Source organism: Hemitrygon akajei, unplaced genomic scaffold (assembly GCF_048418815.1).
Source record: "Hemitrygon akajei unplaced genomic scaffold, sHemAka1.3 Scf000183, whole genome shotgun sequence".
NCBI classification, from domain to species: Eukaryota; Metazoa; Chordata; class Chondrichthyes; order Myliobatiformes; family Dasyatidae; genus Hemitrygon; species Hemitrygon akajei.
Window position 1 is genome coordinate 31,729 of NW_027332069.1, and position 23,854 is coordinate 55,582.

General features: G+C 45.2%; 1 protein-coding gene across 3 annotated transcripts in view; it reads right to left on the reverse strand.

Moving 5' to 3' along the window:
• Positions 1–19,684, reverse strand: part of LOC140724285 (NACHT, LRR and PYD domains-containing protein 12-like) — a 33,865-nt gene extending 14,181 nt beyond the window's left edge. For 2 of the 3 annotated variants that reach the window (XM_073038747.1, XM_073038745.1), the window contains exons 1-4: positions 19,517–19,684; positions 16,881–17,049; positions 7,040–7,207; positions 5,369–5,465 (exon numbers count right to left, since the gene is read on the reverse strand). In XM_073038747.1, coding sequence (XP_072894848.1) covers positions 5,369–5,378 — 10 coding nt within the window. In that variant the 5' untranslated portion in view covers positions 5,379–5,465; positions 7,040–7,207; positions 16,881–17,049; positions 19,517–19,684. The remainder of the gene's footprint in view (positions 1–5,368; positions 5,466–7,039; positions 7,208–16,880; positions 17,050–19,516) is intronic. The other variant, XM_073038746.1, reaches the window with a different exon arrangement.
• Positions 19,685–23,854: the final 4,170 nt, after the last annotated feature.

Genomic DNA, 23,854 nt, shown 5'->3' on the forward strand with positions numbered 1-23,854 from the left:
CTATCCTGCGGCTGGGCCCTCTTATCCTGGACTTCCCCACCATGGGAAACATTTTTCAACATCTACTCTGTCTAGGCCGTTCAACATTCGAACGGGTATAATGAGATCCCCCACCCCCTCATCCTTCTAAATTCCAGAGAGAACAGACACAGAGCCGAGACACTGGCTGACCCGATGTGGAGTGGAACTGTGCTGGTTAATGTGAACCACCCCGGCTGCCAGGTGACCATCCCGATAAGCCAGTGACCAGACACATCCACTCCCAGATACAGAGCCGAATAGAGACAGTAACAATGATCACTGACTCTGCAGTAGTTGAACACATTGATAACCAGGAGATCTTAATGGAATGGTGTCCAGTGATACCGGGAAATAACACTGGGATTATTTTCCACAAGCAAATTCTCCCTAGGTCACAAACTGTTCAGTCATCTGTGTCACACACAGATCAACCACCGAAATGCACACTTCAAGATCCCCTAAATCACATACTCTCCGTCTGCTGTTTCAAAGTGTCTGGACCCCAGGGTCACAGACTGAGCATTACCTAGATACGTAGACTGTCCCGTCCACAGGGTCACACACAGATCAGCCAGCTGATTACAGGAAACAATGTGTAGAGTCAACATTTATTAGGTTTGCCACCATTAGCTGCAGAGCAGAATACAGACGCAGAGTGGTCTTTTGACAAGGTTATAAACTGTTGGTTGGACCAGTTGAAATGGCTTGTACAGTTCTGGTACCAATACTACAGGAAAAATGTATTAGTGCCTGAAAGATTGCAGATTGAATATTTCATTTACAAAAGATTGAATTGGATGAGAACATTTTCTGACTCAGAGAAAATCATTTCCCTCCATAAATGCTACCTGGCCAGCTGAGTTGCTCTATCAGTTTATGCGATATCCACCCTAGTTCCCCTCCGGAAATGCCACGGGATTCACTTTAATCCGATTCACCAATGACATTCCGTTGTCCCAGTCACCTTCTTTGATTCTATGTTTGTCTCCTGCTGTTTTTATATTTCCTGTGCTATATCAGCATATCAACATTGAAGCTCCTGAAGCATCTTTTGAGAAAATCACGTTCAGATCGGGTGCAGGTTATTCTCGAGAAGGAGGGCAAGAACCCAGATGTTGTGGTCCATGTAGGGACCAATGACGTGGGTAGGATGAGTGAGCGGGTCCTGCGTAGTGAGTTCAGGGAGTTAGGTGCGAAGCTGAAGGGCAGGACATCCAGGGTAACAATCTCAGGATTGCTACCTGTGCCATGTGTGAGTGAGGCAAGGAACAGAAGAATTATACAGATTAATACGTGGCTGAGAGGATGGTGCAGGAGGGAGGGCTTCAGGTTTTTAGATAATTGGGCTTTGCTCCAGGGAAGGTGGGATCTGTTCCGACGGGACGGTTTACACCTGAACTGGAGCGGTACTAACATTCTTGCAGGAAAGTTTGCTAGTCCTGCTCGGGGGTTTTAAACTAAATTTGCAGGGGGCGGGGATCCAGAATGTGAGAGAGGATAGCGAGATGAAAAATATAGGACAGATGGGGACTACACGGTTCCGGAATATTAAGTGTGTAGTAGAGAAAGGTGAGGCGGAACAAGTGATAAGGAGGACACATGTACAGAGCGATGGTCTGATGGAACATCGAGTTAAATGTGCAGAAAGAATAAGTAAATTTAGGAAGGACAACAAAATTCTAGGGGCGTATAGCCCGATGGGAGTTCGGGGAGCTGGTTAAGCACAAAAGGCAGCGATTTGAACAGAGAGAGGAGAAATGGGCTTACATTTCTATATCTGAATGCACGAAGTGTCAGAAATAAGGCGGATAAGCTTGAAGCACAGGTGCGAATGGGTAACTATGATATTGTTGGGATAACGGAGACATGGCTGCAGGGAGATCAGACCTGCGAAATGAATGTACAAGGGTAAATGTGCTATCGTAGGGACAGAAATGTGGGCAGAGGGGGTCGGGTGGCCCTGTTGGTGAGGAATGAGATTCAGTCCTTTGCAAGGGGGGGGGGGGGGACATAGGATCAGGAGAAGCAGATTCTGTGTGGATAGAACTGAGGAACAGTAAGGGCAAAAAGACCCTAATGTGTGTTGTCTACAGGCCCCCAAACAGTACCATGGATATTGGGTGCAAGTTGAATAGGGAGTTAACATTGGCATGTGGCAAAGGTAATGTCACAGTAGTTATGGGGGATTTCAACATGCAGGTGAACTGGGAGAATCAGGTTGGTGCTGGACCCCAGGATAGGGAGTTTGTAGAGTGCCTATGGGATGCATTCTTGGAACAGCTTGTACGAGAACCGACCAGGGACAAAGCTATTCTAGATTTAGTGTTGTGTAATGAACAGGATTTGATAAGCGATCTTGAAGTAAAGGAACCATCAGGAGGTAGTGACCATAATATGATGTTTTTATCTGCAAATTGAGAAGGATAAGGGCAGATCAGAGGTGTCAGTGTTGCAGTTGAACAAAGGAGACTATGGAGCCATGAGGGAGGAGCTGGCCAAAGAGAAATGGAAGCATAGCCTAGCAGAAAAGACAGTGGAACAGCAATGGCAGGTATTCTTGGGAATAATGCACAAGGTGCAAAATCAGTACATCCCCCGGAGAAGGAAGGATTCAAAGGGGGGAAAGGGGCCACAGTGGTTGACAAAGGAATTCAGAGATTGCATAGCATTAAAAAAAGAAGTATGACAAGGCTAAGGTGAGTGGGAAGACAGATGATTGGGAAATTTTTAAGGAGTAACAGAATTTAACTAAAAAGGCAATACGGGGAGAAAAAAATGAAGTGCAAACGTAAGCTCGCCAAGAATATAAAGAAGGATAGCAAAATCTTTTTTAGGTATGTGAAGAGGAGGAAGAAGATAGTTAAGAAAAATGTTGGGCCCTTGAAGAATGAATTGGGTGAAATTGTTATGGGAAACTGAGAAATGGCAGAAGAATGTATTAAGTACTTTAGATCTGCCTTCACTAGGGAAGACACAAGCAATCTTCCAGATGTATGGATGGGCCAAGGACATAGGGTAACAGAGGAAATGAAAAAGATTGACATTAGGAAGGAAACGGTGATGAGTAGACTGATGGGACTGGAGGCTAACAAATCCCCAGGTCCAGATGGTCTGCATCCTAGGGTCCTAAAAGAGGTGGCTCTGGATATTGCGGATGCATTGGTAATCATTTTCCCATGTTCCTTAGATTCAGGATCAGTTCCTGAGGACTGGAGAATGGCTAATGTTATCCCACTTTTTAAGAAAGGAGGGAGGGAGAAAACAGAGAACTATTGTCCTGTCAGCCTAACGTCAGTAGTGGGGAAGATGCTCGAGTCCATTATTAAAGATGAAATAGTGGCTTATCTAGATAGCAGTAATAGGATTGGGCTGAGCCAGCATGGATTTACCAAGGGAAATTCATGCTTGACTAATCTATTGGAGTTTTTCGAGGATGTAACCAGGAAGTTAGACAAGGGAGACCCAGTGGATGTAGTGTACCTCGATTTTCAGAAGGCATTTGATAAGGTCCCAGATAGGAGATTAGTGGGTAAAAATCAGAGCTGATGGCATTGGGGGGAAGATATTGACGTGGATAGAAAACTGGTTGGCAGATAGAAAACAAAGGTTAGCGGTGAATGAGTGTTTCTCGGAATGGTAGGTGGTGAGTATTTGGGTGCCACAGGGCTCGGTATTGGGACCACAGCTGTTTACGATTTACATCAACGATTTAGATGAAGCCATTGAGAATAACATCAAAAAGTTTGCTGATGATACTAAGCTGGGTGGCAGTGTGACATGCGATGAGGATGTTAGGAGAATCCAGGGTGACTTGGATAGGCTGGGTGTGTGGGCAGATACTTGGCAGATGACGTTTAATGAGAATAAGTGTGAGGTTATCCATTTTGGGAGTAAGAACTGGAAGGCAGATTATTATCTGAATGGTGTAGAGTTAGGTAAGGGAGAAATACAAAGAGATCTAGGAGTCCTTGTTCATCAGTCACTGAAGGTGAATGAGCAAGTGCAGCAGGCAGCGAAGAAGGCTAATCGAATGTTGGCCTTTATTGCAAAGGGTATTGAGTACAAGAGCAAGGAAATCCTTTTGCATTTGTACAGGGCCCTGGTGAGACGACACCTGTAGTATTGTGTACAGTTTTGGTCTCCAGGGTTAAGTAAGGACATCCTGGCTGTAGAAGAAGTGCAGCGTATATTCACGAGGTTAATTCCTGGGATGTCCGGGCTGTCTTTCGCGGAGAGGTTAGAGAGACTGGGCTTGTACACGCTGGAATTAAGGAGATTGAGAGGGGATCTGATTGCAACATATGATTATTAAGGGATTGGACAAGATAGAGGCAGGAAATATGTTTCAGATGCTGGGAGAATCCAGTACGAGAAGGCATGGTTTAAGAATAAGGGGTAGGTCATTTAGGACAGAGTTAAGGAAAAACTTCTTCTCTCAGATAGTTGTGGGAGTCTGGAAGGCACTGCTTCAGAAGACAGTGGAGGCCAATTCTCTGGATGCTTTCAAGAAGGAGCTAGATAGGTATCTTATGGATAGGGCAATCAAGGGATATGGGGACAAGGCAGGAACCGGGTATTGATAGTAGATGATCAGCCATGATCTCAGAATGGCGGTGCAGGCTCGAAGGGCCGAATGGTCTAGTTCTGCAACTATTGTATATTGTCTATTGTTCACCATTTTCCCACTGCCTAGACATTCATTGGGGTATTAAAACACTGAAACACACCACCTATTTACCTACAGTGAGCTGTCTTCTGATCCTCAGCAATTCTAAACATTGGCAATGTTCTCCGCTCGGCTACAGAAAACAGATTTCGGAAACTCCTTCCATCTCCTTTGTGTAGCCGTCAAGAAAACCAGGGGGGGAGTTGATAGCTACCCTATCAAAACCTGAAATGCTGTGTTATCACACAATCCTTGAAATCCCAGAAATGCTCCAATCATCTGGCTCTGAATGTTATAATTGAAAGTTGGGGATGTCTTTCACCTCTAAACAGGCCTTGATGTGCAACAAACCCTGAACCTGGACTTTTACGTAACAAACAACACCGCTGTCACATTCCTGTCTGTGTTTCATTCTCAACCTGCTGATTCAGGGTCTCCGGCTCCTTTCACTCAGTTGAAACTTTGCATGCTGACCTGAGTGTTTTCACCATTACCGGTGTCGGGTCCCTGTTCTGCAACTGCTGGATTGATCGATTACTCAAGACCTCATTACAAAGGAATTTGAGGACCCTGTTTGATGAAACCTTTCTGTGCCCATTAGCATCTGTGTAAGTTAATTCATCTGAACTATTGTGCACAAACGCAACAGAGGTTTAATCATAACGATCCCAGTGATCATACCTATTGCCATTCTGATTCCCACTGACGATTCCTGGTTGTTGTTTTCTTGTTTACACTTTGGTCCCGGTGCAGAAATGCTCCACCTGCTGGTGATGCTCTGAATTACACAGAAGCAGACAGTGAGTCAGAGATACTTTGTAAATATGACAGAACCTGCATCCACTGTATCAGAGCAGCAGTTTCCATCAATTTTCACACCATGCCTGCGTGACTGTCCAGTGATATCTGACGCATCCTAAGGATAGAATAACACACAGATACAGACCCTTCAGCCCGATGAGAAAATGCTAACCACAGTGCTCACAGAAATGGTCCTAATTTCCTGTTTTGAGCCCATTTCCCTCCTGGCCTCTTCACTCCACCTTCACATCCCAACTGCTTCTGGAATTAGACAATTGTGCCGCCTCATCCACTTCCTCTGGCAGGTCCCTCCCTCCACATCATCACCAACCTCAGCGTGAAACTGTCATTGCTTGTGTAGGTTCTACAATCTATTTATCTCTCCTCTACCCATTTAGATCCCCTATAAGCTATGATAATCTTCATTGTGAGTACCATCTAATAATTTTGTGTCATCAGTGAGCTCACTATTCAAGCCTGGTGGAATTGCATTCAGATCATTGCTATCAAATCATGAATATCAAATATCCCAACTTGTAGCCTTGCGGCTCCCTTTCAAAGAAACCTTCAACCAGCACTCTTTGCTTGCTACCTTCAAGGCAATATTTAATCCACCTAACTTTCTCTCCCTGGACCGCATGTGAACATGTCTTCCAGAACGAGCTGTCATGTGGCACCTTGTCAAAGGCTTTACTGAAGTTCAATGTACAACATCCACTCCCCTGCCCTCATTGGTAGTCATCGTCAAACGCCTTAAGAAGTGTTGTTGAACTCAACTTTCCATGCACAATGCCATGGTGCCTCCTGATCAGACTCTGTCGATCCAAATGTCAGTGCATGACTGTCACAGATGGTGGAAAATTATCTCTGGCCCCTCCGCTACACTTTTCTCCACTCACCATCGAAACGCTGAAGTGGCAACCCGTAGTAAAATAATGTTTCTCCAAATGCTCTAATTCCTGTTCCCAAGTATCCGTTCCAAGAGTTTGCCCAGCACCAATGTAACACTCACTGTTCTATGATGCTCAGGATCCCAGTATATTACTTTTATTGAATTACAGAACAACATATGCCATCTTCAAATCCTGTATTACTATGCCTGTGGCCTTCATCTCCATTACAGGTATAACCCGTCCCTTTGGTACCAGGTCAAATTAGAACATAATTTCGTTGCAAAACTTATTTCTGCTTAATCACAGGGTTATAGGTTCTGACAATTTATTAGTAGAAATGTATTTGATGACGAAAGGGTATATAAATGTAAATTATCGATTGGCTTTGTTCTTTGGGACTGAATGAAATTTAGTGATCTAAATTTATTTCAGAAGATACAAGAGCTTGAAACGAACAAACACAGAGGGAATGGAAGTGGCTTTAGAGAACAGGGATTACTGACAGCACATTACAAGACCTGGAGTGATTGCAACTGGGTCTGACAGAGGTATAACTGGTACATCTGGGCACATTCCGTCTCACTCCAACTATTTCCTACCTTTCTTTGTACAGATAGGTAATGTCTAAAGAACGAGCATTTGAGCAAATGGGACTCACCAAAATTTCTCCTGACTGAATGAAGGGAAACTCTGAGTCAGAAGGGTTCTCTCCAGTTGGCGCTCTCAGTCTTCAGCTCGTTCAATTATTGCTGTTCCCTCGTCTTTAGTTGTCCTTTGTTTCCATTTGTGGGCTTTTCTTCCGATAAATCCCTTAGCGCAGATGTAACTTTAATCAGAGAGATAATGAAGCACGTTAACAATACAAAGAAGAACAAAGCATTTCTGTTGAATGTTCTTGAAAACAAAACTCATTGAAATTTAAATCTTGAACACGAATATAATGATCCGTGTGATGAAATCTGTAACTGTCCTACACATTTTTCAAAACCTCACACGGGATATAAAAGAACACACATAAAGCTGGAGGAACTCAGCATGCCAGGCAGCATCTATGGAAAAGAGTACAGTCGACATTTCATTTCTAATCCAGTCAGCATCTTCAGCAAACTGTTCTGCACCCTCTCCAGCTGGAATGTATGCATGACAGGTTTTTTTTCACTGTACCTCGGTACATGAGAATAATAAACGAGTCCACACTTTAATTGTGTGGAAATATATGACAGACTGAGCTTCACCTCAGGAACGTCTGGGGGAAGAATGTTTGAGAAGCCCGAAAAAATGGAAAGGATTCCTTCTTGCATTAATAGGGTTATGCACCTGGAAACATTTGCTGCACTTCGGCAATCTGTAACAGTGGAATGGAGTCAAGGAAAGAAAAATGTCCACCCACTATGAGTGAACGTGACATATACGGATCTCACTCCCAGATCCAGAACGGAAGAAAGATTCTCTCAGTGAAGTGAAGTGAAGTGTAGAATTTTTTTTTAGGAGCCCAAATACATGGAAACAATTATTGAACCCTGGTATCGATCCAGGTGAATCTTGGATCTGCTACCGGGCCAGGTGATGGAGATAAAGTTTCCGGGATACACCTCAATGGATGGGTTCAGCCCCGGCCTCACCACCTCATCCGGCTCCTAGGACCACAGCACCTTGGGCTGAGCGGCAGCTCATCTCAGGAGGTTCGGTGTGAAGGCCCCACAACCCGGACCCACCCAGCAGGTTCTGTCCGGGAAGCGGTGGGAGGCCAGCTGTTCAGGAAAATAACTGGGATCACTGCCCAACACTTGGGACCTACCTCAATTCTCACCTATGGGATCTCATTGGTCTCGCTCACAGAGAATGATCTGTCACCCGACTGCCCGCCCCAGGAGGTGAGGTCACTCTCCTGATCTCAGCCCCACATATGATCCGCCGTATCCATCCACAAAAATTCACTGCCCATCCTGGGACTGAGCATGCACAATGTGATCACATAACCATATAACAATTACAGAACGGAAACAGGCCATCTCGGCCCTCCTAGTCCGTGCCGACGCTTACTCTCACCTGCGTCATAGAGCGAGAGCAGGTCCTCAGAAAGAAACCTGCAGATACTGTCTATCTGTGGTAAAAAGGGAGTGGGGAACAGAATCGCGTGATGGTAAAGGGTCTCTCATTTAAACCAGTGACTCTGTTCCTTGCTCCACCCCCTTTTTCAGAGACTGGGGTCCCTGGTTCAACCGGTAATGATGTTGTGCATTTCAATATGTTCACCTCTCATTCCTCGATTCTCCAAATGAAAGGGTTATGGCATTTGATCTTTCTTCATATGACGACCCCACCACCCCAGGGATTAGTCAGGTGAATCTTCATTGCACTCTCTATAACAAATACTCTCTAACCTTTCTGTAAATCCTCTATGGAATTAATTTCCATCTTCTTCAGCCCCGTGTTGCCCCAACCACTCACCTCCCAGTCCCGTCACTATTTCCACCTTCCCACCTTCCCCTTTACTGGATCCACCTCTCACGCCCCAGCTCTTGCCCCATCCCCACCCCTCACCTCTTTTCTCTGACTATTTCCCTTCCACTCTCAGTCCAGAGGGAGGGTCTCGGCCCGAAATGTTGACGGTCCATTTCCCTCCACAGATGCTGCCCGACCCACTGAGATCCTCCGGCAGTTTGTACTTTGGTCTGTATAACTCGTGTTAGTATGGGGAGCGGGATTTTACACCATATTCCAGGTACAATCTCCACAAAACCCAAATAATTGTTAAAGTGATTTTCGTTCTTATACCAATAACTCTTGCAATAAACACAATGCACCTTGGACTTCCCTCCCTACCCTCTGCACCTCAGTTCATCTCCATTGAATCACACTCAGGATTTTGGTTTGTCCTACAGAAGTGGGTGATCTCACATTTCCCACATTGGGCTCCAGCTGACCTGTTGTTCCCACTCACTTATTTTGCCTCCGTAACCCCGAAACCTTTCGACAAGAGACACAGAACATAGAACAGTACAGCACAGGAACGGGACATTCGGCCCACAATTTTGTGCTCAAACTATTCAATTATTCAAATTGCTAACTGAAATAATCCCTTCACAAATTTGCCCACACAATTTTTCCTCACATTCACGTGTCTATCTAAACATCTCTTAAAAGTCCCCAATGTATCTGCTGCTACCATCACAACCGGCAGCACATTCCAGCAACCCACCACTCTGTGTAAAAATTCAAAAAGCTGGACATCCACTTTGAGATTTGTTCCGCTGTGACGGGAAGTTCAAAGCGGGAGCAAGAGATGAACTCAGTGGGGGTAACGCCTTCTCAGCTGGTCTGCCTCTGCTATTGGATGCAACCAGTGATAGACATCACTTCATACCAATGGGAAGAGCGTAACTCCTCTGTTGACTGTGGGGCGGGGTGTGTGGGTGGGTCAGGTAATTTTTACCTCAGCCGGTAAAGTTCAACCGTCTCAGCGTCAATGTGACATAAGGAATTGCACACGTGATGTCAGATCCTGGTGTGGGAAACCCACACGTGTCATCAGGCATGTGGTGGTACAGAGTGACATCAGATCCCGGTGTGGGGAATCCACACGTGTCATCAGGCTTGTGGGGGTACAGAGTGACATCAGATCCCGGTGTGGGGAACCCACACGTGTCATCAGGCATGAAGGGGTGCAGAGTGAAGTCAGATCCCGGTACGTGTCATCAGGCATGTGGGGGTGCACAGTGATGTCACGTGTGGGTGAGAACTTATTTTCAAAAGCTGTTCATGGACGTTTTTAATGATTTCAGGAGGACAATGAAGGAAATTTAACAGGCTTCATCACTGAATCTTGTATTGTATGAGATTAAGTCTCCTGCTATGTGCCCGGCTTTGCCATGTTGTTGATGGAGTGGGCATCGTGGCTCTTTTCTCGAACTGGGTCACAAAACCCCAAACGCGTCTGGGGAAAACTTTCCAGGGTGATCAGGTGTGGGGTGGGTCAGTCAATGCAGTATCCTGTTGTTTATAATTTCACAAAGAATTGTTTTACTGATGTAAACTGGAATTGCTAGCAGTGTAAACACAGATTCGTATCAGTTAACAGAAGGCCTCTCATCCCTGCAGTCTTCGTCTCCTGGTGAACTAAAAACTCTGACAATGTGGACCACAGATACTCCTTCCTCTAAGTCATTCAAACAGCTGATCGCTGAAATGCACTATATTTGTTGGTCAATGAAGTTCCCCCAGATATAGTTCGATGGATTTGTTGGGGAGTTCAGGGATGTCACAGTGAAATGACGGGTCAGCCAAACCCTCTGTTCTGTCCCTCTGACCTCCGGATGTTCCACGGGGACCTCCTGCAAATCGCACCACAGTGCCAATTCCAGCTGATGTCGGTAGTATTCCTGTTCAGGCGGGGGTGAGGAAGGGGGCTGATCACGGGTTTGTGTAAATCGAGTGTTAGTATGTATTTGGGGAGCACTTCGGATCCAGTGATCAAAATACCATTAGTTTCAATATAATTATGGAGAAGGATAGGACTGGACCCAGGGTTGAGATTTTTGATTGAAGAAAGGTTAACTTTGAGGAAATGTGAAAGGATTCAGAAGGAGTGGATTGGGACAATTTGTTTTATGGGAAGGATGTAATAGAGAAATTGAAGTCATTTAAATGTGAAAATTTGAGGGTAGAGAACCTTTATGTTCCTGTTAGGTTGAAAGGAAAGGTTAAAAGTTTGAGAGCACCATGGTTTTCAAGGGATATTGGAGACTTGGTTCGGAAAAAGAGTGAGATCTACAATAAATATTGGCAGCATGGTGTAAATGGGGTGCTCGAGGAATATAAAGAATGTAAAAAGAATCTTAAGAAAGAAATTAGAAAAGCTAAAAGAAGATGCGAGGTTGTTTTGGCAAGTAAGGTGAAAATAAATACGAAGGGTTTCTACAGTTATATTAATAGCAAAAGGATAGTGAGGGATAAAATTGGTCCCTTAGAGAATCAGAGTGGACAGCTATGTGTGGAGCCGAAAGAGATGGGGGAGATTTTGAACAATTTCTTTTCTTCGGTATTCACTAAGGAGAAGGATATTGAATTACGTAAGGTAAGGTAACAAGTAGGGAAGTTATGGAAACTATGACCATTAAAAAGGAAGAATTACTGGCGCTTTTAAGGAATATAGAAGTGGATAAATCTCTGGGTCCTGACAGGATGATCCCTAGGACATTGAGGGAAGTTAGTGTAGAAATAGCATGGGCTCTGACCGAAATATTTCAAATGTCATTAGAAACGGGGATGGTGCCGGAGGATTGGCATTTTGCCCATGTGGTTCCATTGTTTAAAAAGGGTTCTAAGAGAAAACCTAGCAATTATACGCCTGTCAGTTTGACGTCAGTGGTGGGTAAATTAATGGAAAGTATTCTTAGAGATGGTATATATAATTATCTGGATAGACAGGGTCTGATTAGGAATAGTCAGCATGGATTTGTGCATGGAAGGTCATGTTTGACAAATCTTATGGAATTTTTTGAAGAGGTTACGAGAAAAGTTGACCATGGTAAACCAGTGGATGTTGTCTGTATGAACTTCCGTAAGGCCTTTGACAAGGTTCCGCACGGAAGGTTAGTTAGGAAGGTTCGATCGTTAGGTGTTAATATTGAACTAGTAAAATAGATTCATCAGTGGCTGAATGGGAGATGCATGAGAGTGGTGATGGATAACTGTTTGTCAGGTTGGAGACCGGTGACTAGTGGTGTGTCTCAGGGATCTGTATTGGATAAAATGTTGTTTGTCATATACATTAATGATCTGGATGATGGGGTGCTAAATTGGATTTGTAAGTATGTAGATGATACTAAGGTAGGTGGCGTTGTGGATAATGAAGTAGGTTTTCAAAGCTTGCAGAAAGATTTAGGCCAGTTAGAAGAGTGGGCTGAACGATGGTAGATGGAGTTTAATGCTGATAAGTGTGAGGTGCTACAGTTTGGTAGGAATAATCCAAATAGGACATACATGGTAAATGGTAGGGCATTGAAGAATGCAGTAGAACAGAGTGATCTAGGAATAATGATGCATAGTTCCCTGAAGGCGGAATCTCATGTGGATAGGATGGTGAAAAAAGCTTTTGGTATGTTGGCCTTTATAAATCAGTGCATTGAGTATAGGAGTTGGGATGTAATGTTAAAATTGTATAAGGCATTGGTAAGGCCGAATTTGGAGTATTGTGCACATTTCTGGAAACCGAATTATAGGAAAGATTTCAACAAAATTGGGAGAGTACAGCGAAGATTTACGAGAATGTTACCTGGGTTTCAGCACCTAAGTTACTGTGAATGGTTGAACAAGTTAGGTCTTTACTCTTGTTACGAATGAGGAGCAACTCTGATGGGCAGAACGGTGCAAAGTTGCTACTATTTGGGGTCTGATACCCAGGAAATGAGAGACAGTTGTTAATTATAAACAGCTCATGTCAGTTAATGAGAGAGAGACAACTCAGAGATACACAACGTGGAATGTCTCCTCCTAAGAAAAGCGGAACGGAACCACTGATTACTGCTATTGTCTCTTGGAGAAGGATTGTTTATTGAGTACTGTTCTATTCATTGGAACCCCTCAGGGGGCAACCAGAGTGGTCTGGTTGATGGGTTGCATCATCCCAACCTGATTGACACCCGAGACCCCGTGAGTGGGGATAAAAGTAGGGTCTGGGGCAACACCCCTCAAAAGCAGCAGGAAAGACTTAACGAGACCGGTGGGGCTTGTGTGTGTGTCCACCCTTGCCTGGGTGACGAGTCCACCATGGAACTGTCTAGCTAAAGGACGGAGTGGTCATACGCGAATGGCCACAACAACAACGCATCGACGGATCAAGATCGTAAAGCAAAGTCGGCAAGTCAATAGTTGTTACTTCTCTCTCTCTCTCTCTCTCTCTCTCTCTCTCTCTCTCTCTCTCTCTCTCTCTCTCTCTCTCTCTCTCTCTCCCTCTCTCCCTCTCCTCTCTCTCTCTCTCTCTCTCTCTCTCTCTCTCTCTCTCTCTCTCTCTCTCTCTCTCTCTCTCCTCTCTCTCTCTCTCTCTCTCTCTCTCTCTCTCTCTCTCTCTCTCTCTCTCTCTCTCTCTCTCTCTCTCTCTCTCTCTCTCTCCAACAATTGCAACACAGCGACCAACAACTACCGCAGCCTGCATGAATTGAACTGAACTTTATATACCCATCGGACAATTCATTATCCCCTAGACAACGATAGAGCTTATTTCTTATTGATTATTATTATACCCGCACTTTCAGGTTTAGTATTGATGACGTATATTATCTGTATATTTGCATTGATATTATTTTTGTGTATTTTTACTAATAAATACTGTTAAAAATAGTATCATCAGACTCCAAAGGATACTCCTATCTTTGTTGGTAAGACACCCAGTTACGGGGTTCGTAACACTCTTTGGAGCGTAGAAGGTTGAGGGGGGACTCGATAGAGGTATTTAAAATTATGAGGGGGATAGATCGAATTGACGTGGATAGGTTTTTTTCCGTTGAAAGTAGGGGAGATTCGAACAAGATGACAAGAGTTGAGAGTTAGGGGGCAGAAGTTTAAGGGTAACGATAGATAGATAGATAGATAGATAGATAGATAGATAGATAGATAGATAGATAGATAGATAGATAGATAGATAGATAGATAGATAGATAGATAGATAGATACTTTATTCATCCCCATGGGGAAATTCAACTTTTTTCCAATGTCCCATACACTTGTTGTAGCAAAACTAATTACATACAATACTTAACTCAGTAAAAAAAATATGATATGCATCTAAATCACCATCTCAAAAAGCATTAATAATAGCTTTAAAAAGTTCTTAAGTCCTGGCGGTAGAATTGTAAAGCCTAATGGCATTGGGGAGTATTGACCTCTTCATCCTGTCTGAGGAGCATTGCATCGATAGCAACCTGTCGCTGAAACTGCTTCTCTGTCTCTGGATGGTGCTATGTAGAGGATGTTCAGAGTTATCCATAATTGACCTTAGCCTACTCAGCGCCCTTCGCTCAGCTACCGATGTTAAACTCTCCAGTACTTTGCCCACGACAGAGCCCGCCTTCCTTACCAGCTTATTAAGACGTGAGGCGTCCCTCTTCTTAATGCTTCCTCCCCAACACTCCACCACAAAGAAGAGGGCGCTCTCCACAACTGACCTATAGAACATCTTCAGCATCTCACTACAGACATTGAATGACGCCAACCTTCTTAGGAAGTACATTCGACTCTGTGCCTTCCTGCACAAGGCATCTGTGTTCGCAGTCCAGTCTAGCTTCTCGTCTAACTGTACTCCCAGATACTTGTAGGTCTTAACCTGCTCCACACATTCTCCATTAATGATCACTGGCTCCATATGAGGCCTAGATCTCCTAAAGTCCACCACCATCTCCTTGGTCTTGGTGATATTGAGACGCAGGTAGTTTGAGTTGCACCATATCACAAAGTCCTGTATCAGTTTCCTATACTCCTCCTCCTGTCCATTCCTGACACACCCCACTATGGCCGTGTCATCAGCGAACTTCTGCACATGGCAGGACTCTGAGTTATATTGGAAGTCTGATGTGTACAGGGTGAACAGGACCGGAGAGAGTACGGTTCCCTGCGGCGCCCCTGTGCTGCTGACCACCGTGTCAGACCTACAGTCTCCCAACCGCACATACTGAGGTCTATCTGTCAAGTAGTCCACTATCCAATCCACCATGTGAGAGTCTACTCCCATCTCCGTTAGTTTGTGCCTTAAGATCTTGGGCTGGATGGTGTTAAAGGCACTAGAGAAGTCAAGGAATGTAATCCTCACAGCACAACTGACCCCCTCTAGGTGAGAGAGTGATTTGTGCAGCAAATACGTGATAGCATCCTCCACTCCCACCTTCTCCTTATACGCAAACTGAAGAGGATCCTGGGCGTGCCTGGTTTGTGGCCTCAGATGTGGGAATTCCTTTACTCAGAGAGTGGTAGCTGTGTGGAATGAGCTTCCAGTAGAAGCGGTAGTGGCGGATTCGGTATTGTCATTTAGAGTAAAATTGGATAGGTATATGGACAGGAAAGTAATGGAGGGTTATGGGCTTAGTGCGGGCCAGTGGGCTAGGAGAGAGTAAGCGTTCGGCACGGCCTAGAAGGGACAAGATGGCCTGTTTCCGTACTGTAATTGTTATATGGTTATATGGTAAGCTGCAGTGGAAGTGGGCGGGTCCGAGCCAGACAGCTGGAGAGTCCGGCTGTCTGTTCTTGCAGATCTGTATTTAGTTTCGTTCCCAAGACGAGAGTTTGGGTCAATTAGTTGTGGTTCCCCAAGCTGGGAAGGAGGATGTGGGTGATGTGGATCAGTCTACATGTGCAGGTGTGGGGTAAATGGTGGAAAGGGTATGGGGCCATTAGCGGGATGGAGGAAGGTTGGGGATATGGGTTATCAGACGCAGCGTGACCCGCGAGCAGGTGTCCCAGGACAAATTGAGTCGTAAAGAAGGGAGTGTTGGTCTATTGAATCAGACAGGATACGTGACCTTTCAGGAAGCAACAGTTCCCTTTGCACATTAATTACTGACTAATCGTCCTGAACATTGCGTTTGTGACAGACCCCCAGTGTCTGGGAACACATAAATGGCAGGACGCAGAGGGTGATGGTGAGAGGCTGTTTATTGGACTCCAGGCCATTGCTTCGCGATGTTCCCCATGGTTATACCTATCGTTACTTGTCATTTATATCAATCATTTGGTTCGGAATATACAGGGTGTAGGTCGGAAGTTTGAACATGGAACATAGAAGTCTACGGTACTTACAGGCCCTTCGGCCCACAATTTCTGCCAACCTTGTAACCTGCTCTAGAAACTGTCTAGAATTACCCAACTGCATAATACTATATTTCTGAGCTCCATGTACCTATCTAAGAGTCTCTTAAAATACCCTATTGTATCTGCCTCCACCACCATTGCCAGCAATGCATAACAGACCCACCACTCTGTGTGGAAAAATTCCTCTGACATCCCCCCTCTACCTTCCGCCAAGCACCTTAAAACTATACCCCCTCATGTCAGTCATTTCAGCCCTGGGAAGAAAGCCTCTGGCTATCCACACGATCAAAGCCTCTCATCATTTTACACACCTCTATCAGGTCACCTCTCATTCTCCATCACTCCAAGGAGAAAAGGCCAAGCAAGTTTGCAGCAGGTATGTTTAAAGAATTACTTTTTTTGAAAGATATTAAGTATAAACTCTTCACTTTGTTTCCATCTCCCCACTCGGAAGTGACCGAAAGCTACTTCACAAGCTGCAAGACCTTGAAATGAACAAACACTGAGGGAATGTGAGTGACTTTAAAGAGCTGGGATACTGACAGCACATCACCAGACCTGGACTGATCGTAACTGGGTCTGACAGAGGCATACCTGATACCTCTGGGCACATTCAGTCTCACCCCAACTATTTCCTACCTTTCTTTGTGCAGGTATGTAACGTCTAAAGGACCAGTGTTTGAGTAAATGATACTCACCAGACTTTCTCCTGAGTGAATCTATCGAAACCCTGAGTCTGAAGGGTTCTGACCAGCTGATGCTCTCAGTCCTCGGGCTGGTTCACTTGTTGATCTTCCCTCATCCTCAGTTGTGGTTTGCTTCCAGTTGTCGGCTTTTCTTCCAATAAATCTCTCACCGCAGTTCTAACTTTAAAATGAAAAACAATGAAGCACGTTAACAACACAAAGGAGAACAAAACATTACTGCTCAATGTTCCTAAAAATAAAACTCACTGAAATTTAAACATTAAGACAAATATAATGATCTGAGTGAACAAATCTGTATTTGTTCCTCACACGTCACAAAATGAAATGCGATAAGGAGGAGCCATCATTCAGTCAGGAACAGGATTATGTGATTTGATCCATCTGGTCTGCCCCACCATTCAACCATGGCTGATTTCATTCCAACACCATATTCCTGCCTTCCTCCTGTAACCCTGAAGCTACTAGGAACAAACACAAATATATTAACTTCTGCCATAAATATACCCCAATAACAGCTTCATCCACCCTCTGTGGCAACAAATTCTACAGATCAGTCACACTTTACTTGATATTCTCCTCATCTCAATTTTAAAGGGAAGCTTCTTTATTCTGGGATTGTGTTCTCAGATCCCAGACTCGCCGTCTAATGGAAACATCCTCTCCATGTCCACTGTATCCAGGCTTTTCAGCATTCGGTAAGTTTCCTTAAACAAGCACAACCCCCACCCCCACTGTCCCTCAGAACTCCATTGAGCACAGGCCCAGGACCATTGACTAACAGACAGGTGACAGTGAGGGGTAATTTCGAAATACGGTTTGAACACTGAACCCCTGGGTCCAATTCTACTACTGCAAACATTTAATGACCTCCTCTCCATGTGAGGGATGGTATAGGAACTCATTCTCTCCTCAGATCAGCACTCATTGCCTCCAAAGTAACCCCAGAAACAAGCATCTGACCACAGACCATAAACACTCTCTCAACACCTCATGAGCCTGAGCAGCTTGATCCCCAGATCCATTTCACCAGGGTTAAAATCTGTGATAGGGTCGCACAGCTGAACGTGACACTTACCGACCCCAGAATCCTCACACATCGTCCCCACATCAGGGATTTCCCCACAACCAATGTCCAGCAACCCAAGACTTCTGATTCATTGTGGAAGGAGGAACATTCAGCCCCAGCTACAGAAGTACTGACCTGGTCAAATCCCAAATACTGACAGTTCCATATTCCCGGAGTCTGCATCTCAGGATTACAGTCCAAGCACCAACTTCGCAGGACTCCTTTGTTGCTGATAACATGCTGTAGTGTCTCGGCCAATCAGAGTTCAAAAATTAACACTCCTACATCAAACTATGGCAGAATGGGAACCTGATAATCCTCTGACTGGGTCAGATATTGGGCTGGAAAACCTGGGCGCGGGTCAACAGCAGGCAGGGATACATTTCACATTGTCTCCAGCAGTTAAACTGAAAGCATTTTATCATTATCTTATTGTTAAATGAGATCTTGCCCAGTACAATTGGCCGTCGCATTTCCTGTGGGCTAACAGGAATAACAGGCTTTTCATTTCAAATTGAAATTAAATGCTGGAAACTCAGTACATCAGATTGGATCTGTGGAAAGAGAAACTGTGGAAGACTCAGTATCAGAACTGATGCTGCCCGATCTGCTGAACGGTTCCGGCATTTTCTCTTTTTACTTTAAACGATGCACAACTATTGACTGATTACAAGATGTTTGTGACGGCCTGAACAGAGTCGCAAAAATGTAATGCCCACATTCATCAGTTTTCTCTGCAATCCAACACAGGGTTAATACAGTCGATACAGTCAATGCTCACAACATCCTCCCCACCCCACTATCAGTCTGTTCAATCTGCTCCGGAGGGCACTAACTCTCAATGAGCGGAAGTGACCAGAGAGCGATAAAATTGTGCTCCACTCCCTGCAGATCCTGGCTGCTCCCGGCAACAGGAAAATTGCCTCTCTAAAAATGACCAAAACAGGAAATATCAGACTCAACTTTAAACGCTGAGAGTCTCCGTCTGACAAAGATTAACACAGCGGCCATTTGGTAACTTTGAAACTAAAATTGTGGTGACTGTCTTTATCCTTCCTCATTCTGCATTAAATAAATCCTCTGGTAGATCAGGTAACAAACACCGATATCAGAAGTAACTCCGTGAGACAAAATACTTCACAATGAAGGCAACGGTAGATGAGAGATTGTCGATATTTATCATCGAGGTGGTGGGATGCAGGCTGGACAGTGGTTGAACCAGATGGGCAGGGATTAAGCAGATGAAATGGGTGGGAGAAGGGATCAAGGACGATCACTGATGATCCTCCAGCAATGCACAGACACTGAATTAATAGTACATACTACTATGTACTAAAATGACAAAGATAGAGCAACAGGAACTTTGGCATTTACCCTTCTCCCTCCCCGAACCAGCTTTTATCAACACACCATAGAAAGTATTCCCAGGTTCGGAGTGAAGGTCTCACAACCCGGACCGACCCCGGTAGGTTTTGTCCAGGAAGCGGGGTGAGACCGCCAGTTCGGGGAACTTAACGGGACTCACTGCCCAGCATCGGTCGGGACCGGACTCAATACTCACCGCATGGATCTTGTCGGTTCCGCTCCGCAGAGAATGATCCGACCCCCCAAACCCCCGGCTCCCCGCCCGAGGGGGCGAGGACCCTCTCCAGATCCGGATCCCGTAGACAATCCGCTGCTCCGGACCCGCTTCAACACAAAGAAAAAAATCACTGCCCAGCCCGGGAATGTGAGCATGCGCAGTGTGTTTATTGCGTCATCAGAGCGTGGGCGGGGCCTCGGAGACAAACCCGCAGACGCTGCCGATTCAAGTCAAGTCACTTTTATTATAATTTCGACCATAACTGCTGGTACAGTACACAGTAAAAATGAGACAACGTGTTTTTTTTTCAGGACCATGGTGTTACATGACAGTACAAAAACTGGACTGAACCACATAAAACATAACACAGAAAAGAAAACAAAAAACTACACCAGACCACAGACCTACCCAGGACTGCATAAAGTGCACAAAACAGTGCAGGCATTACAATAAATAATAAACAGGACAATAGGGCAGTAAGGTGTCCGTCCAGGCTCTGGATATTGAGGAGTCTGATAGCTTGCGGGAAGAAGCTGTTACATAGTCTGGTCGTGAGAGCCCGAATGCTTCAGTGCCTTTTCCCAGACGGCAGGAGGGAGAAGAGTTTGTATGAGGTATGCGTGGGGTCCTTCATGATGCTGTTTGCTTTGCGGATACCGCGTGTAGGGTAAATGTCCGTGATGGCGGGAAGAGAGGCCCCGATGATCTTCTCAGCTGACCTCACTACACGCTACAAGGTCTTGCGATCCGAGATGGTGCAATTTCCGTACCAGGCAGTGATACAGCTGCTCAGGATGCTCTCAATACAACCCCTGTAGAATGTGATGAGGATGGGGGGTTGGAGATGGACTTTCCTCAGCCTTTGCAGAAAGTAGAGACGCTGCTGGGCTTTCTTTGCTATGGAGCTGCTGTTGAGGGACCAGGTGAGATTCTCCGCCAGGTGAACACCAAGAGATTTGGTGCACTTTACGATCTCTACCGAGGAGCCGTCGATGTTCAGCGGGGAGGGGTCGCTCCGTGCCCTCCTGAAGTCAACAACCATCTGTTTTGTTTTGTTCACACACAGAGACAGGTTGTTGGCTCTGCACCAGTCCGTTATCCGCTGCACCTCCGCTTTGTGAGCTGACTCATCGTTCTTGCTAATGAGACCCACCACGGTCGTGTCATCTGTGAGTTGCAGCACAGTCGTGGGTCAGCACCGTGAACAGCAGTGGACTGAGCACGCAGCCCTGGGGAGACCCCGTGCTCAGTGTGATGTTGTTGGAGATGCTGATCCCGATCCGGACTGACTAATATCTCCCATTCAGGAAGTCTAAGATCCAGTTGCAGCGGGAGGTGTACAGGCCCAGTAAATTCAGCTTTCCAGTCAGTTTCTGAGGGATGATTGTGTTGAATGCTGAACTGAAGTCTATGAACAGCATCCGAACATACGTGTCGTTTTTGTCCAGGTGGGCCGAACTGCCAAGATAATCATCACTAATCAAATTCACTGAGATTTCTCACGTCCCGTTGAATTTATTGCCAAGTGCACAAGTACCGGAAGGCACAGGGACTGAGAAACACTGACTTGTGGCAGCATCACAGGCAAGTACATTCAGATAACACACGGAACACAAATTATACGATTCTTTGTCAGTGACAATCTATAAAAATGTTTTATATCCTTAACAATATATAAAATACATTGCGTCATGATCAATATTAAAATGTGCATTTTGTGTCAATAACAGTCTTGGAAATGTTGAATTTGCTCCCTGTCTCCATTCCTCCTGTAATCCACAACCAGCTCCTTTGTTTTTGTCACAATGAGGGAGAGGTTGTTTTCTTGACACCACTGTGTCAGGGTGATGACTTCTTCTCTGTCGGCTGCCTCGTTATTATTCGAGATCAGGCCAGTCAGTGTAGTGTCATCATCAAATTTAATTAGCAGATTGGAGCTGTGGGTGGCGACAGAAGTCATGGGAATACAGGGAGTAAACGAGGGGTCAAGGAGACACCCCTGTGGGGTATCTGTTTTGAGGGTGAGAGAGACAGAGGTGAGGGAGCCCACTCTTACACATCGAGCTACGGATCTGCGGAACAACGTGAACAGGAAACGAGATCACGTGACGGGTGGAGGTTATCTCATCCCAGGCAGTGACTCCAGCTGCCCACGACTCTGTGGAAAGAAGCAAACGCCGCTCACAACTGCTCTGACCTTAAATGTATTAGACATTTCAACCCCCAGGAAAAATATATCGTCTGTCCACTCTATCTATTCCTCTTGTAATCTTATAAACGTCCATCCAGTCTCACCCCAGCCTGCGCCGCTCTGGAGAAAACAACACAAGTTTGTCCAGCCTCTCGTTACAGCTCATGCCCTCTAATCCAGGCAGTATCTTGGTAAACTTCTTCTGCGCCCTCTCCAAAGCCCCGACATCCCTCCGAGAATGGGTGCGACCAGAACTGTATGAAACACTCCAGATGTGGTCTAACTAGTTTTATAAAACTGTGTTACGAACTGTGACGTTTTAGAAACGAACCAGCAGCAATAGAGTTCACAGTGGAGTCTGGTTCTGATGTTAAAACCACTCTCTTTATTAGTATCTACTCATAATATGGAACTTAATGAAATAAAGGAAAGTTAACAGTGTTATGTGTATATATGTGTAAATATAATTCCCAGAATATCGAGCCTGAGGGAACAAAGCTCAAGTCTTGAGATGCTAAAGTAGGAAAGTTCAGTAATTCACGGAATAAGTGATGGCAGAGAGATATTTGTAATCCAGGATGAAACGTAGAGAAAAGGCCGTTACTTCAAAATAACCGTCGACGTTCTTATTCGTTGAATCGGTCCACATACGAGTTATCAGCGAAAGTGACCTGTCACAGGAAAACCTTCTTCCCGGGGTTACCACACAACATACCCAGGCAAGGATTAACACAAGATATTCCACAATCCACTCCTATGGATTATACGAAGTGACAGCCACACACATTCGTTGTGGTTCCGTGTACCGATGATCAACCAACTCTTGTGGGCATAGGAGAGTTCCAAGCCTCAGCTGCAACTAACTGAAGCTGTCAGCTTTTCCAGTCTCTCTCTCTCTCTCTCTCTTTTGACTGGCCGACTGCCTGTCTGCAGATCGCTCTCTCTCTCTTATGGTTCAGCCCACAGTCAGCACTTGTCAGCCTGTGACTAACGTCATAGTCCCGCCTCCTCACGCCGGCGCTCTTAAAGAAACAGTCACAGTACGACCTCGGGCTCCTAACAGCTGTAACACAACTTCCCGACTTTTGAACTCAATGCTTCAACTATAAAGACAACCATGCCATTTGCCTTCTTAACCACCCGATCAATTTGTGCAGACTCTCTCAAGGAGCGATGAACCTGGAGTCTAAGATCCCTCTGATCATCGACACTGTTCAGGGTTTTGCATTTAACAGTGTACTGTCACATACATTCGACCTACCGAGCCGCCAAGATGATCATCACTAATCAAATCTCACTGAGATTTCTCAGGTCCTGTTGAATTTATTGCCAAGTGCACAAGTACGGGAAGGTACAGGGACAGAGAAACACTGACTTGTGGCAGCATCACAGGCAAGTACATTCAGATAACACACGGAACACAAATTATATGATTCTCTGTCAGTAACAATCTGTAAATATGTTTTATGTCATTAACGATATATAAAATACATTGTGTCATGATCAATATTAAAATGTGCATCTGTGTCAATAACAGTCTTGGAAATGTTGAATTTGCTCCCTGTCTCCATTCCTCCTGTAATCCACAACCAGCTCCTTTGTTTTTGTCACAATGAGGGAGAGGTTGTTTTCTTGACCCCACTGTGTCGGGGTGATGACTTCTTCTCTGTAGGCTGCCTCGTTATTATTTGGGATCCGGCGGATCAATGTAGTGCCGTCAGCAAATCCAATTAGCAGATTGGAACCCGCCACTGCAGCCCCACAGTGCACTATGTACTGATTGCAAAGCTACGAAATTGCATGTGAATTGCCTCCCCTCCCCCAACTCCACTCTTTCTGCCTCACCAGCAGACTGGGACATCTCACATCCCACTGCCTCCGCCAGGACATTAAACAGTGAACAACTGTGGTCAGGGACTGATCTCTGGGGTACTCCAAACGCTACCTCCTTCCAGTCTGAAAACAACCCACTCATCCAGCCACACACCACCGGCAGTTTATCGATCTCCAACGAAAAAGCCTAATCACCTACTCCTGAGCTTCAATACCATTGTTGACTCTGAGTTTACCACCGTCAAATGCCGGGAGGGACATAATAATCAGAAAGTCTCTAGTCACAGCCGTGT